Source organism: Neoarius graeffei, chromosome 14, assembly GCF_027579695.1.
Source record: "Neoarius graeffei isolate fNeoGra1 chromosome 14, fNeoGra1.pri, whole genome shotgun sequence".
Classification (NCBI taxonomy): Eukaryota; Metazoa; Chordata; class Actinopteri; order Siluriformes; family Ariidae; genus Neoarius; species Neoarius graeffei.
This window is the reverse complement of record NC_083582.1, coordinates 3,350,259-3,367,635: the sequence shown is the minus strand read 5'-3', so window position 1 is coordinate 3,367,635 and position 17,377 is coordinate 3,350,259. Positions and strand designations below refer to the sequence as shown.

The 17,377-nt window shown below is 44.2% G+C and overlaps 1 protein-coding gene across 9 annotated transcripts in view; it reads right to left on the bottom strand.

Moving 5' to 3' along the window:
- LOC132897879 (calcium-activated potassium channel subunit alpha-1-like) overlaps positions 1-17,377 on the bottom strand; it is a 158,621-nt gene that overhangs the window by 9,837 nt on the left and 131,407 nt on the right. For 7 of the 9 annotated variants that reach the window (XM_060939135.1, XM_060939134.1, XM_060939137.1 and 4 more), the window contains 9 exons: positions 12,407-12,509; positions 9,958-10,081; positions 8,890-9,114; positions 8,594-8,786; positions 6,418-6,531; positions 4,602-4,685; positions 4,292-4,422; positions 3,712-3,906; positions 3,467-3,585 (listed from right to left, as the gene is read on the bottom strand). In XM_060939135.1, the coding sequence (XP_060795118.1) occupies positions 3,467-3,585; positions 3,712-3,906; positions 4,292-4,422; positions 4,602-4,685; positions 6,418-6,531; positions 8,594-8,786; positions 8,890-9,114; positions 9,958-10,081; positions 12,407-12,509 (1,288 nt within the window). The remainder of the gene's footprint in view (positions 1-3,466; positions 3,586-3,711; positions 3,907-4,291; positions 4,423-4,601; positions 4,686-6,417; positions 6,532-8,593; positions 8,787-8,889; positions 9,115-9,957; positions 10,082-12,406; positions 12,510-17,377) is intronic. The other 2 variants (XM_060939136.1, XM_060939140.1) reach the window with 1 other exon arrangement.

The window sequence follows — 17,377 nt, the reverse complement described above, 5'->3', positions numbered from 1 at the left end:
GAGTGAGCCTTTATCACATCCACACACACACCTACAGTGGTGTGTTAACAGATTTCACACATGTCCATGTCATCAATTAGGCAGAAATTATCATGAAGTAAAAAGCTTCATCATTACACTCTCTAAGAAAAAAAAAAAAGGTTCCACTGAGCACCCTGGAGGGTTCTTCTGTTTGGTGCCTCAGGAGTAGGGTTGCCAACCGTCCCGTATTGTCCGGGACATCACAATTTATGGGCAATTTTGATTTGTCCCTTCAGGGACAGCTCCAGTCCCGTATTCCAATCACAGCCTCGTCGCGCCAAAACTCACACAAACTCACGGTTGTTCGTAGTGACGGACGGGTGTGTGTGTGGACTGGCCAAAGCCAAAAGGCCATGGGTTAAAGCAGTCGCCGACGACGCAAAGAAAGCGTTTTGTACAGTATGCCGCCAAGAACTATCCATTAGCCATGGTGACGAGAATGATTTAACTCGCCATGAAGCCTCAGAAATTCACAAAAAGGCTGTGCTAGCAAAAGGAGCAAGCAACATTGGTACATTCTTCGCCGCATCTACGGCAGAAATCAACAAAATTGCCGCAAGTGAGGTAGCTTATGTATACCATACCATCAACCACGGTCTTAGCTATAACAGCACTGTTAAGTTAAATGGGACTTTATTTCAAGATTCATGTGTTGCTAAGAGATGCATTGGGCAGAACCAAAGCTGAGATGATCACCATGAATGTTTTAGGACCGAGCACAGTGGGGAAAGTTCTGCCTAACCTTTCTCCAGCCGAAGGTAAGTCTGTCTATTTTTCACTTGCCACCGATGCCTCAAATAAGGGAAACAGAAAAAGTTTCCAGTATGCGTGAGGTATTTCTCTGTGTCCGATGGCGTACAATCGAAGTTGCTTGACTTTTATGAAGGCAGCGATGAAACGGCAAATGGCATACACCAAGCTCTAATGACCTGCCTGGAAAATTATGAGCTGGATATTAGAAACATCACTGCATACGCAGCCGATAATGCGAACATCAATTATGGAAATCATCACCACACACACACACCCCTCCCCTCCCCATGTACTGTTGAGAACTGGGATAAGTTAGTTTGACAGTGGTTGGTTTAGGCTTTTCAGGGTCTGTGGCATATGGTTATAGTCTCGTGCTATTTCAAGAAAAGAACATAAAATGTAAGAAAACTTGAAATAATTGTCTTGACCAGGGCTTTTCAAAGTGTGGGGCGCGCCTCCCCTAGGGGGCACCAGAGTTCTTCGGGGGGGGCGCAACGTGAGGAAAAATAAACCAGAAGTAGTTACTATTGCGGACATTTAGCGAACGTCAGCTAGCCTTTGCCAGAGACAAAATGGATGGATTTTTAGTACCTAAAGCTACAGTGAGTGAGGAGACAGAGTCTGGGCCAAGCAAAAAAAGAAGGAAGTATGACCACGATTATTTAAAGTTTGGATTTTCATGGACTGGATCTGAAGATGCTCCACTGCCACAGTGTGTTGTCTGCCAAGAGGTGCTAGCTAACGATGCTATGAGATGTTTAAAATGTGTAAAACAAGATGTTTTTAAAAAAAGCCCAGATGTTTAAAATGTGTAAAAAGCACAGATGTTTAAAATAAAAGAGGTTTTAAAAAGCACAGATGTTTAAAATGTGTAAAAGAAAAAAATAAAAATGTGTACAACAACCATTTTTTAAAATACGAATGGAACATTAAGTATAGCAACAACAAAAATTGTGGGGGGGCGCTGTTGTTTATTTGCTCTCTGAGGGGGGGCGGACTCTCCCACACTTTGAAAACCCCTGGTCTTGACTATTACTGTGAACCATACATCCAAGCAAGTACAGTAGTAGATTGTCCTTTTACACTGTGAAATGAATAGATTTATAGTATGGTTAATGAAACTTTGCGATTTCCATTCCTGTTGGCCAGCTGCTGGGGGTGCGCGCATGCACCCACACCTGGAGGAAAGCGTCCCTCGTTTGGGGTTGAGGAAGTTGGCAACCCTACTCAGGAGGAACCCTACAGGTTCCATGTAGCGGAACTGTAAAAGGCTCCAATAACAATCCTGCTAAGAAGTGAAGAACCCATAACAATCTAAAGAACCTTTTTCTCCCCGAGTGTGTAAGAAATCAACAAATAAAAATGACCTTTCTACAACTGAGTAAAAAATCAGTGTGGTCCATTCTGAGGTGATGAGTTCGATTAAACCCCTTTTACACAAGTTTACACAGTTCTCTGAGGTCTTAATGAAATGTCTGACACGCTTTAGTCAAAACAGGGCTAACCATAACCCCAACCGTAACCCTTCTCCTGCTTCCAACACATCAACTTCAACAACTGACTCGAATCATGCTGCGTAATAAACCCCACCCTTTAGCAGGTGCTATTGTAATGAGATATTTAAATAATATTGGCTGGCGTTGAGTGGTATATCAGATATACTCCATTCCGCTAGCATGATACTGAATAGACGAGTCAAAGACGAGTATCTGAATGGAATACATCTGATAGACCACAAAAAAAAAATCCAGCCATTATTATTAAAATTATTATTATTATTATTATACATACGCATTCCTTTCGGGTGTTCAACACGTCTTTCTCTTTCAAAATTCTCTCAAAATCTTCTGTATTTAACGACGCAAACCTGGCGGCCATGTTTATTTATAAGTTGTCACAGTCGCTCGCTATTGCACAACATGACATCATGTTGCGCAATATCATAAACCATATTCAACGCTCATTCTCCACTGGGTAGAGTGACGTAATACACGTAGGATAAGCGATATTCTAACAATATTGCATGCTATCAAACCAAATGAATGAAACCCGCTAGAAGGGAATAGAACACATGTTTTTATTCCATTCAAAAGTGTCCTGTATGGATAATAATTAACGATATTCACTGTCGATGTTTTTTATGTTCTGGTATATATATTGGTGTATTTTTGTGTGTACCGTTAGCTAAGTGATGCATTTTATTTCACATTAATGAACTCAAAACATTCACTAATTTCCTCTGACAGAACGTGAGGAGGTCACGTCAGGGCATCTTTCACGCAGGAAAACTGAGTCGAACCTAGCGCACCGGCCCAAATGTTACTAACATGAGATGGGGAAAGGGGGTGGGGCTTCCAAGGGGTGGTTCATATCACCTATACACCTGTCAATCATTCTAGATTCATATGGTGATTGGCTCATGTGCTGTTTTTATTGAGGTTGAAAATGAAGACGGAGTTCTACTAAACACTGGAACCGCTACAGAACCCTGGGGTAGCTTTTCGTTTTTCAGATCTGCAGGGATCAGTGTACGCTGATGACCACTTCAGAACAGAACACACTGGGTATTAACAGTCACACACACACGCGTGTACAGGATTACAGCTCGTACCGGAGTGTGGACTAAAAACCTGAACACAAGAAAATGTCATGTTTCTGCTTCTTAAAATCGTGGTGTGTGAGGAGAACTCACCGTTTGGTGCACTGACTCGGCATGCTCAGGTGAGCGTCTCGTAAGCGGTAAATCCCGAAACACAGCATGTTGTAGGTCTTTAACGCTTTACAGAATAAATCGCCATAACACCCACCTTCCTGCAAACGAGCACCACAAAACAACAAACACAATTACAGTCCATACCTATGGTGCACTGTGTTTACGTGTGTGTGTGTGTGTGTGTGTGTGTGTGTGTGTGTGTGCGCGCGTGCGCGCAGTCTCACCCCGAGCTGGGCGAACGGCCCGTCGTACAGGGCGAGCTGTGCCACTCGACACCGGTCCCTGTTGGCCAGCGTGTGTGTGTCGCTGTAGCCACCGCGCAGTGCGTTCTCCTCCGCTAACAAACCCTCGAGCTCGGGAGTGGCCCCGCCCGTCACTAACGTCCTTATTAACGTTAGGATATTGTCATTAAAGTACGTCTGAATAAATAAGAGATCAGAAAAAACACAAATCTTATTTATAGTATTCTTATTACTGATAGATAAAAGACTTAACAGCTACACGCTAGCTAAATCATAGGTTCTGGCTTCTAAGTGGTCAAGTTTATTCTAGGGATTCCTGTATCATGGTTGCCTAGCAACAGTGCTCTGGAAATTTTAAGGACCTCGGTGTTACACAGGGTGTGTGTTCCAAAACATACAAATTCACGTGTTCTCTTTAAACGCACCAAGCCGAGTTCTTGTTCAGGAGAGTTCTCCAACTCGCCTGTTTAGTTCCTGTACAAGTTTCTGAACCTTAGAAAGTGCTGGTGTGTGTGTGTGTGTGTGTGTGTGTGTGTGTGTGTGTGTGTGTGTGTGTACTAACAGCACTCATTAGGGAATCAAGCACGCTGACAGCGAAGGCGGTTCCACAGGCAAAAGGCTGTGTGAGGTAGAGCTCAGTGTCCGGGTCATCATCATCATCCTGATCCAGGAACTGAACGTTAGAATCATTTACTAACACACACACACACACACACACACACACACACACACACACACACACACACACAGAGAAAAGTGAGTTAGTGTGTATGCACACACAGATGAATGTGCAATAGTTTGGGTTATTGTGTTTGATATATATATATATATGTGTGTGTGTGTGTGTGTGTGTGTGTGTGTGTGTGTGTTACCCAGTTCAGTAATCATTGGAATGTTGGTTCCGCAGCTCTTGTCCTGTCTCACACACACTGCATTCAGCAGCCTGTCTGACTTCGCTAATGATAGGAAACACACACTGACTTTAGTACGGACGGGCACACACGCGCACACACATATACAGTAGTGCTTGAAAGTTTGTGAACCCTTTAGAATTTTCTATATTTCTGCATAAATATGACCTAAAACATCATCAGATTTTCACACAAGTCCTAAAAGTAGATAAAGAGAACCCAGTTAAACAAATGAGACAAAAATATTATACTTGGTCATTTATTTATTGAGGAAAATGATCCAATATTACATATCTGTGAGTGGCAAAAGTATGTGAACCTTTACTTTCAGTATCTGGTGTGACCCCCTTGTGCAGCAATAACTGCAACTAAACGTTTGCGGTAACTGTTGATCAGTCCTGCACACCGGCTTGGAGGAATTTTAGCCCGTTCCTCCGTACAGAACAGCTTCAACTCTGGGATGTTGGTGGGTTTCCTCACATAAACTGCTCGCTTCAGGTCCTTCCACAACATTTCCATTGGATTAAGGTCAGGACTTTGACTTGGCCATTCCAAAACATTCACTTTATTCTTCTTTAACCATTCTTTGGTAGAATGACTTGTGTGCTTAGGGTCGTTGTCTTGCTGCATGACCCACCTTCTCTTGAGATTCAGTTCATGGACAGATGTCCTGACATTTTCCTTTAGAATTCGCTGGTATAATTCAGAATTCATTGTTCCATCAATGATGGCAAGCCGTCCTGGCCCAGATGCAGCAAAACAGGCCCAAACCATGATCCTACCACCACCATGTTTCACAGATGGGATAAGGTTCTTATGCTGGAATGCAGTGTTTTCCTTTCTCCAAACATAACACTTCTCATTTAAACCAAAAAGTTCTATTTTGGTCTCATCCGTCCACAAAACATTTTTCCAATAGCCTTCTGGCTTGTCCATGTGATCTTTAGCAAACTGCAGACAAGCACCAATGTTCTTTTTGGAGAGCAGTGGCTTTCTCCTTGCAACCCTGCCATGCACACCATTGTTGTTCAGTGTTCTCCTGATGGTGGACTCATGAACATTAACATTAGCCAATGTGAGAGAGGCCTTCAGTTGCTTAGAAGTTACCCTGGGGTCCTTTGTGACCTCGCGAACTATTACACACCTTGCTCTTGGAGTGATCTTTGTTGGTCGACCACTCCTGGGGAGGGGAACAATGGTCTTGAATTTCCTCCATTTGTACACAATCTGTCTGACTGTGGATTGGTGGAGTCCAAACTCTTTAGAGATGGTTTTGTAACCTTTTCCAGCCTGATGAGCATCAACAACACTTTTTCCGAGGTCCTCAGAAATCTCCTTTGTTCGTGCCATGATACACTTCCACAAACATGTGTTGTGAAGATCAGACTTTGATAGATCCCTGTTCTTTAAATAAAACAGGGTGCCCACTCACACCTGATTGTCGTCCCATTGATTGAAAACACCTGACTCTAATTTCACCTTCAAATTAACTGCTAATCCTAGAGGTTCACATACTTTTGCCACTCACAGATATGTAATATTGGATCATTTTCCTCAATAAATAAATGACCAAGTATAATATTTTTGTCTCATTTGTTTAACTGGGTTCTCTTTATCTACTTTTAGGACTTGTGTGAAAATCTGATGATGTTTTAGGTCATATTTATGCAGAAATATAGAAAATTCTAAAGGGTTCACAAACTTTCAAGCACTACTGTATGTATGTATGTATATATATATCAAAACAAATACATCCTGTGTGCGTGTGTGTATTTACCGAGCTCGGTGATGATGGGGATGTTCGCTCCTGTGCTGATGGAAGTTTGTCGATCCAAAGCATGAACAGGACTGTTTTCAGGAGACGAGCGATCCATCCCAGGGGGAGTGAAACCTGGAGAGAGAGAGAGAGGGGGGCACACAGAGTGAGAGAGAGAATTATCTGACTATAGTGTGTGTGTGTGTGTGTGTGTGTGTGTGTGTGTGTGTGTGTGTGTGTGTGTGTGTGATTAGATCAGTATTTATCAGTGTAGTACTAATAAATTCTGTTCAGTACAGTACATTACACTGAACAGAATTTGGCCAGTTGTGGAAAAGTTCTTGCCAGAAGCGCAATGCGCATTTAGAGGAGGCAGATCAACGAATGACATGATGTTTGCCCTTCGTCAGCTTATTGAGAAGCGTCATGAACAGCATCAAGAGCTGCACATCATATTTGTGGACCTGCTCAAGGCATTTGACACAGTGGATAAGGACACCATGTGGCACCTCTGACTGAAAGTTGGCATACCCAGCAAACTTGTTAACATCATCAAAAGCTTCCATAACTGTACGTACGCCCGTGTCTCCATCAGCGGTGAACTAACAGAAGATTTTGAGGTAACCAATGGTTTGCGCCAAGGCTGCATCCTGGCCCCAACACTGTTTATTCTATTCTTTGCTTATGTCTTGCACCATGCCCACAGATCCCTTCCAGACTTCGGCATCAACATCCACCACAAAATGGATGGCAAGCTCTTCAACCTGCGTCGCCTAAAGTCAAAGTCAGCATCAACAACTAAGCAAGATGATTTCCTGTACGCAGATGGTGCATCTCTAGCCACAAAAAGTGCAAGTTCTCTGCAGTATGGAGTTACTGCCCTCAATCAGTCTTGCGAAGCTTGGGGTCTTACCATCAGTAAACCCAAAACCGAAGCGATGCATATTGGCTGCCCTGATCCACCCGCAATAAAGATTGACAACTTCATCCTCAAGCATGCCAAGAAGTTTACATACCTTGGTGGGGTTATGTCAGAAGATGCCTCGTTAGACTCAGAGGTCAAACACAGAATCTCCCGTGGTGCAGCTGCATTCAAGTCCCTAAGCTCAAGTGTATGGAATCGGGAAGGACTTACCCTGTCTACTTAGCTCACTGTCTATAAAGCTATTGTCCCACCATCCTTGCTGTATGGCACTGAGACTTGGCCAACTCTCTCACACCAGCTCAAAAGTCTGGAAGCATTCCATCAGCGTTCTCTACGCCAGATAATTAAAATCAGATGGTGGCACAAGAAGATAAACAGAGAAGTCCTCAATAGAGCAAAGACCTCCACCATTGAGACCATGATTCACAGCAATTGACTCCAGTGGCTGGGACACGTATGTCGTATGGAGGACAATTGCATCCCCAAACAACTGCTATTTGGCGAGATGGCAGAAGGCAAGAGAAGCAGAGGTCGCACAAGGAAACGATGGAAGGATTGCATCAAGGAAGACCTGAAGGCATTTGGGTTCGACTCGACCTCATGGCACAACCTCACCACAGACAGGGATGCCTGGCGTAATCAGACGGAAAGAGGTTGTGTCCACGCTGAGGAAAAGCTTTACCTTAGATCTCAAAGGCGCAGTCAAAGACGTCGACTGAGAGACACCGCTCGTCATTCGTGACGCAGACCAGAGAGAGAGAGAGAGAGAGAGAGAGAGAGAGAGAGAGAGAGAAGTGCAGTCGGTGCTCTTGCTGTGAATCCAAATACAGCAGCAGTGACTCAGAGACAGGATTAACATCTACAGCAGAACTTCACTTTCCATCAGCGCTTCATTGTCTAGACGGTTTTAGGACTGGTTTATAATCCTAATTCCATCCATAAAGGTACTCGAACAAAAGGAATTCTGACTAACCTCACACGTGCTGCTTTTTGGACCAGTCCTATCCACATCAAAAGAAATTCTAACAATTCCCACCTGCTCCCAAAATAATTTTACCCGACTCCACCTCCACAAAAAAAGAATTCTAACCAATCTCATCTTCTCCAAATCGACTGATCCAACCCACAATCTTGCTTGCTACAAAAGGAATTGTGATCAATCCCATCTCTTGGCCCATTGAGAAGATCTTTAGCCATTAGGAGACCTCAGGTTTACCCCATGTTTTTTTTTTTTGTGTGTGTGTGTGTGTGTGTGTGTGTGTGTGTGTGTACCCTGCGAGTTGGCCTGTAAAAGGCCGATACTGTCATCAAACTGCATGGATTTGATGTTGAGTGAGGCGAGGATACACTCTTTATCCTGCAGAGACACATCATCGATGTTGTTCTGATTGGCTGACAGGATCACACACATGTCACACAGGTTAATGTTGACAGCTCTCAGATCCGCTCTGCTCAGAGGAGTACCCTACACACACACACACACACACACACACACACACAATGATACTGAAAATTGCGTTGGATGGATGTAAATTCTGAGAGCTGAATCAGCACACGCATGGACTCACAGGTAAAATGGAGACTTTGGGGAAGTTGTGTAACGTCTCCCACTCCCTCTTCAAGTACTCCAGTGACCCCACAAACACGATGTGTTTCAGCTCATGGTAGTGGAAGTTACTCGCTCTCAGAGGCATCACCAGGTTCCGCAGACCCACCAAGGCCGACTTCACATCGCCAAAAATACACACTACCACATGGCCACTTAGAACCGTCATGGCTGCCTCACTACGGGTCTGAGGGGGAAAAAAAATCATTGTTACAAAAAAAGTAAAAATCTTAATATTAAAATAATATAAAACTAATGAAAAATAAAACAGTAAAAGTAAGGCACATAATAAATTATGCATAAATACGGTCAAAAAGTATGTGCACCCCTGACCATCACACCAATATGTGGTTCTTCTCCAAACTGTTACCACAGAGTTGGAACTAACAGGTCCAGTCCTGTTCCAGCATGAATGACGATGCTCCTGTACACACGGTGAACTCCATGAAGACGTGGTGTGTGAAGGTTGGAGTGAAGAACTCGAGTGTCCTGCACAGAGCCCGGACTGAACTCAACCCCACTGAACAGCTTTAGGATAAACTGGAACTGGAGCCTCAGCATCCCAACATCAGGGTCTGATCTCACTAATGAACACACACACCCACAGCCACACCCCAAAATCTAGTGGACTCCTTCCCAGAAGAGAAGAGAAGAGAAGAGAGGAGCTCATTATAACAGTAAAGAGGAATAAATCTGGAATGAGACGTTCAGCAGGGATATATGGGTGTGACGGTCAGGGGTGCACATACTTTTGCCCTTACACTGTGTATACATAATAATTAGATAATAATTATAGTGATTAGTAATACAATAATTATAAATAAAGTATAATTAAACTCGAAGTATGCCCCATTTTGTCCCTCACATTCCTTCTGTTGTAATTAACTGGTTGCCGTGGTTACTGATTAGTTTCACTTGTTTATTTGTCTGTATTTTTTCCTGCATTACAGAATTGTGCGGTTTTTGGTGTTGCTCTGGTTTTCACTTGTGTCCTCTGAGATCTCTTCATCACTCCACAGCTCTTACTCACCAGGATGACCTTCTCAATGTCTCTGGATGGACACCAGTGGAACATTCCGGTGGAATCGTACCTCTTCACATTATCATCCATCGTCTCCATCTGATCATGACTAGGGATCAGTACAGGGTCGTGTCTGGACATGGACAAGAGTTTGAGATCAACATACAGAACAAACCAACAGACTAAAATAATAAAGGGGTTGTTTTTGTTATTTAAAAGTGTAGTTTAGAAATTTAGAATTTCTGACCAAGCTCATGCGCACCCAAAAGAATTCTGACTAATCCCACCTGCTCCCAAAGGAAATCATATCAATACCATCTGCTCCCACAGGAATTCTGACCAATCCCATACGCTCCTACATGAATTCTAATTACTCCCACATGCTCCCACAGGAATTCTGACCAATCCTGTCCACTCCTAAAGAAATTCTGACTAACCCCACCTGCTCACAAAGGAAATCACTTCAGTACCATCTGCTCCCACAGGAATTCTAGGAAGTCTGACTAATAGAATCCCACAGGAATTCTAGGAAATCTGACTAATCCCACATGCTTCCAAATTCATTCTAACTAATTCCACCTGCTCCCAAATTATTTCTGATTACTACCACATGCTCCCAAAGGAAATCACACCAATCCCAGCTGCTCCCACAAGAGTTCTGACTAATCCCACATGCTCCCAAAGGAATTATGACTAATCCAACATGCTCCCAAATGAATTATGGCTAAATCCCACATGCTCCCAAATTAATTTTGACTAACCCCACCGGCTCCTAAAGATATTCTGACGAATCCCACTGGTTCCTAAATAAATTCTGACTAATCCTGCCTGCTCACAAAGAAATTATGGCTAATCCCACCTGCTCTCAAATGAATTGGTTGAACTCCAACAAATCCAAATTGTTTAGAAAGATATTTTGACTAATCACACATTCTCCCAAATTAATTTTGACTAACCCCACCATCTCCTAAAGACATTCTGACGAATCCCACTGGTTCCTAAATAAGTTCAGACTAATCCCATATGCTCAGAAATAAATTATGGCTAACCCCACCTGCTCTCAAATGAATCGGTTGAACTCTAACCAATCCCAATTGAAAGATAACCAATCCCAATCAGAATGATATTTAGACTAATCCCATATGCTCACAAATGAATTCCAACTAACCCCACCTGCTCACAAAGATATATTGACTATTCCCACCTTCTCATAAATAAATTTTGACTAATCTCACTTGCCCCTATATAAATTTCACTAATCCCATTTGATCTCAATGGGATTCTGAGTAATCCCATCTGTTCCTAAATTAAGTATGACTCAATTGCTCTCAAATGAATTCTAACTAATCACACTTGTGTACAAAGCTATTTTGACTAATCCCACTTGCTCATAAATGAATTCTAACTAACCCCACTTGTTCATAAAGAGATTTTGAATAATACCACTTACTTGCAGATAATTTTTGACCAATCCCACTTGCTCGTAAATATATTTTCATCAATCCCGTTTGATCCCAGTGGGATTCTGACTAATCCCATCTGCTCCTAAATGAATTCTGACTAATTCCACCTGATCCCAAAGGAATTCTGACCAATCCTATCCCCTGACCGTAGCTGTCACAATTTAGTAATTCAGACTGTAGAATTTCTTGTTGTTAATTTCAGTCCACTTACTGTAATGTGTTAATCACCTGAGCTGAGCAGATGAATGTTGAGAATCTTATTGGAAGGCACATCACTTACCAGTGCCACAAATAAACACAATAATGCCTTTTATTAATTTAATTCATTCATCACTCTTGAACTTTAAAATATTATCCATGGTTTTGGTTCCAGATGTTCCATCCTGATCCAGTGACACCCCCCATGTTGCTACCTCGGGCTGGAAGTGTTTGATTTACCCAAACATTTTAACAACTTTAAGGGCTTTAGACATGGAGCAAATCTCTCTCTGCTCTACTTGTGTCCGTATACAAGGTGAAAATTCCCCAAATGAGCACAGCTTTTGGTTCAACAGGAAAAAAAAACTCGTGGCTCACAGATGTATAACAAGAACTGCACAGTTATTTTAAATATATAGGCTACATATGAAGGATGGAAATCTTTTCACAAATGTTTAAGTATTATTTCAGGAAAATATAAACAAATGCATGGTGATGAGGTTGAAAACTTTTCAATGCAGAAACCGGTGTTTGTCTCGAGGCATGTAGTATGTAGAGGTTACTTGGGGTCAAATCTGTAAAAAGGTTCAGATGAAGGAAACGGCCACTGCTGGAATTTTTCTGCATTATTATTATTATTACCTGTCGATAATTTGGACTCTAGTTAATCATTAGAAGGTGTGGACTGGATGATGTATATTTCACACAATGCCCTGCCTGTGTATATGGCTGGATATACCCGAGCACATCCTTAACAATTTCCCCTTCTGTCCCCTTCCTGTGTGTGTTGTTCTCACCGTATCGTTTTTGGAGAGCAGCTGGGTGAAGTTCTCATTCCTCCATTGCGCTGTTTTTTCTTAGGTGACAGGGCAGACTGCTGCACTGCCGGGGCGTCCATCGCTACACAGTGAACATTACAGCAGCGTTAAATCATCACCCGTGAATCGAGAAACACCCGTAGATAACATCAATATAAAAGTAACACGTATACAGAGAGTCAGAGAAAAGATCAGACAAACTAACAAATTATACACATACTGTATACAATTAATGTTATAATTAGTGCTGTCAAAAATGTCGCGTTATTAACGCGTTAACTTGACTCAATTTTAACGGCGATAATTTTTTTATCGCGAGATTAACGGTCTGTGACATGATGTAGGTTTTTCATAAGCTTTTGAAACTGCCAGGAACTTGGAACAGAGACTTTGCTTAGAAAAACGATAGCAGCTAGACTGTAATGCCACGCCACGCACAACCAGAGCCCTCTGCCCTCCCCCGAAGAGCCACAGTGCTCGGCTTAGGTTTCGTTTTCTCATCGGCGGCTCCAGCCCCACTTTGCAGTGGCTGTGACAAGACGTGTTATGCTCTGCAATAAAAAAAACAAACAAACATTGGTACAACCAGTGTTCGAACTATGCCGATATTTTCGGGGGGTCCCTTTTTTTCCCTGGGGGGGGGGGGGGGTGCTTGCGCTTGTCTCAGAGTGCGGATCTCCATCGCGTGCTCACGTCGGATATGCAAATGCTTCCCGTTACACACGATTGCTATGTCAATAAACATCATTTTGCCAATATTTTAGAGACCCCCCCCCAACATTTCCCAAATCATGTTTTCAAGGGATCTCATGTCTGTTTCAGGGGATCTTGGATCCCCCGAGTACCCCCGTAGTTCGAACGGTGAGCAAGCCCATTCACTTTTTTATGCTGATAAGAGAATTACAATGGTTTTTCATGTGACAAAAATGTGCGATTAAATTGCGATTAATCACAAGTTAATTATGACAGTCGCAACATTAATCACGATTAAATATTTTAATCGCTTGACAGCACAAGTTATAATGTATTAAACGAATCAAATCCTAATTAATATTTAAGTTAATTAATTTATTACTTATTTATCTAATGTTAACAGATGTGGAAGTAAGACTGTCCTCAACAACAGTAGTAACCTTTTTGGATTATTTGAGGAAGCTAAAGAATTTGGTGTGTCTAGAAAATTAAATATAGTGTCACAGAAATGCCAAATGTCACATTACATTAAATGTTTAATTATAAATGTACACTACACATATAATTTTACAAGATAAAGTGAGAAGAATAAAAATACAAGAACTCAGTAATAATATTTTTCACAACTAAAGGCAAATAATCCACATGGAAGGGGTTTAGTTCACAATGCAGGTTGGGAAGCTCATTACAAGGTATCGGATTTAAAAACTAAAAAAAAACCCAACACTTTCAATCACTTATGATCACTTCACCACTGAAAAGAGGGCTAGTTTAACTAGTGACGTTAATACTCCTCTACTGTATGATCGTAGGTAGCTCAGGTAGCACAGCTTCAAATCGCAGGTTTATATTGTGGTGGGAGCTCCTGCATCACCCCGCCCAAGAAAAAGATTGCTCCTCCCACTACCACTCTCCCAGTGCTGAAGAGACAGCTCCTGTTCAGAACCCTTATTGTTTTGGACAGCCGGAGAGTGCCTGGCTGTGGGGTAGGGTGCATGCAGCTGTAGCGAGTTAAAGAGGCATTGCTTTCTACCCTCCAGCAGAATCAGGAGAGAAGATTCCCTCTCTCTCTCTCTGTCAGAACATGTTCTCTCCATGTGAACCTCACACTGACCCATTTCTCCTGTCCCCCAGAGAGCACCAGAGAAAACGATGCACTCGAACTCTCCTGCCTGCTGTCAGGAAGAGCCTGTGGTGATCGCCGAAAGAACCCATGGCCCACCAGCACCCCACTACCAGACTGAAATGTCCAGCTGGCTGAGCTCTCTCTGCACTGCACTCTTCAAAACTGCTCAGCACTTCCTGTATGCCTTCCATCTTCACTGTTCCTCACTTCTTCCTCACATATTTCAATAAAAGAACACTTTGCTTTCCTCCAGTCCTGGGTCTTGGTGTCTGTGTTCTGCCCAGCACAGCCACAAGCTGCCACAGTCATGAAGAATGCAAGCAAGAACACAGAGCCCACATGGAACCTCTAATCCAACAACTACTGGAGGCCAGCTGACAAGTCACACAATAACTGAACCACAGCCTCCAGGCAGCCACTCAGGAGCTGCTACATCACGGTGCCACTGAGGAGTCTCCCCTCCCACACCTCCCCACCAGGAGGCCCATCACCTGCTCAGCAAGCTTGGGCCCCATGACGATGTCAAATCTTATCTCTTCATCTTTGAGCAGACCACATTGAGAGAAAACTGGACTGAAGAGGAATGGGCCTGTATCCTAGCACCCCTGCTGACAGGTGAGCCCCAGCAGGCCTCAGCTGAAAATTACCAGATCCTTAAACAAGAGATTTAAGCCCAGTGTAATCCGTCTCCTTGTGTGACAATGGTGGTCTACCATCACTGGAGTTATAAACTCAGCCTCACTCCCAGGAGACAACTAGATGCCCTGCTAGCACCACTTAAGCACTGGCAAGAGCTGGACCTCCTCTAAGCCACCCAGATCAATGAATGGGTGGCCATGGATCACTTCCTAAGGCTCAGGCCATGGATATGAGGGCACCAACCACCCCAGCTGAGATGGTGGAGATTCTAGAGTGTGCCATCCTGATGCTGGAGATCAGTCACCCCACTAAACAGGAAAGCCCCTCAGAAACGAGACAATGCCCCTCACAGCTGGCCTGGCTTGACACCCCATGACAGTACCCAAGGGGCCAACAACTTAGCCCCACTCAGCTGGATGAGCCCTTGCCCACAGTCCTGGAACCAGAGCCCTGAGGCCCAGCCAGAAAACCCTGGTTGGCCAGCTGTGTGGTCCATACACCTCCCAACCCCCAAAGCCTGCATACAATGGTTCGGCTAAATGGACAGCCGATAAAGGCCCTCTTGGATTCAGGGAGTACCATCATCCTCAGCCAGCCCTCAACAGTCCTAACATCTTTAACCCTGCATGGTACCATCAAGGTAATGTGTGTGCATGGGGATTCATGAGAGGTACCCGCTGCCAAGCTGTGGGTCAGAGATTGCCAAGGTGAATGGTAGCTACTAGTTGGTGTGATTCCCAACTTACCTGTCCCTCTCCCCATAGGGACAGAATGGCCCAGATGCCCTGCTGAGCTGATGGTCCCATGCAGAGAAAACGGGTGCTTCAGGGTGGCCTGAAGAGCCAGATGATGTTGCTGTGCAGCTCAGAGGGCACTACTTGCCAACAGGTCAAAGGACAGCATGGATGCAAAAGCTAATGGTGAGTCACACCCTCCACCACTAACCCTATCACTCTCGTATTCCAACAGGTTACTTGCAAGGGGAATTTTGGTCAGAAGCAGAAGCAGGATGACTGCCTAAAACACTGTTGGGGACAGGTGTGCCTGGTGGAAGGTGAGGACCAGCAGCCCAGGCGTCCTCTTTCCCTGGCATAGTTCCTCATTCAAGGAGGGCTTCTTTACTACCATGTAGATCACCGCAGCCAACCATCTGACCTGCTTGTGGTTCCCTGCAGCAAGATCAATGTGGTTATGCACCTGGCCCACTCTCATCCCCTCAGGGATCACCTAGGGTCCTGCAATACCCTTGCCGAACTGAGGGACTGCTTTCTTGGGCCAGGGATGGAATTTCAAAGTCCAGAATTTCTGCTAGTGGTGCCCTCAGTGTCAGCACACTGCCCCAACGAAGCCAGCTCCTGCACCACTCATTCCCCTTCCTATCATTGAAGTGCCTTTTGAATGAGCAGCAATGGACCTGGTGGGTTTGCTCCCAAAGTCAGGATGGGGACATCCTGGTAATCGTAGACTACCCCACCCGATACCCTGAGACCATCCCTCTCAGGAAAGCTCCCTCTAAGAACATTACAAGGGAACTGGTCCAGCTTTTCTTCCATGTCACGCTCCCTACATATCTCACAGACCAAGGTATGTCCTTTGTCCCAAAATTCATGTTGGATGTGTGTTGGCTGTTGCAGGTGAAGCAGCTCCGGATGCTGGTACATCACCCCCAAACCAATGAGCTCATCGAGTGCTTCATCTAAACTCTGAAGAGGAAGCTTAGGAGGGTGGTTGAAAACGATGGCCAAAATTGGGACCTCCTGCTTCCCTACATCCTCTTTGCAATCCAAGAAACACCTCAAGCTTCCACTGGGTTTACCCTCTTCGAGTTTCTCTTTGAGAGGAGGCGCAGAGGTCTACTCCACGTGGCCCAGGAGACCTGAGAGGAGTAGCTCTCCCTGGATGGTGACAGAATATGTGCAAGACATGCAGGGCCAAATTAACAAAGTAACCCCAATCAGCAACATATGATGGAAGCCCAAGCTGCCTAGTGCTGGGTCTGTGACCAGCCAGCCCAGCCCAGAGAGTTTCAACTGGTTGACTGGGTGCTGTTGCTGGTCCCATTGGCGAACTGTAAATTCCTAGCCAGGTGGCAGGGATCCTTCACGGTCATGGAGCAAGTCGGAGCCATCAACTACTGCCTGTAACAGTCCAGTAAGTGCAGGGACACACAAACATGCCACATCATTCTTTTAAAATGCTGGATTGAACCTATTCCTGTGCTCTCAGCCTATTCCTCCATCCCCACAGAACCAGCAGGGCACATCTTGGTCCAGCAGCAGGAGCTTGGCGAATTGGTGGATCAGTTTGGGGACATGTTCTTGGGGGCTCTCAGGGTGAAACCACCTGATACTCAATGACATCAAGACACCACCCCCGAGTTGTCATCAGACAATGCCCATACTGTGTCCCAGAAGGCTGCTGGCAGGTTGTTGAAGAGGAAATCAGCCAAATGCTATGGCACAAGATAATAGAGGAGTCTGTCAGCTCTTGAT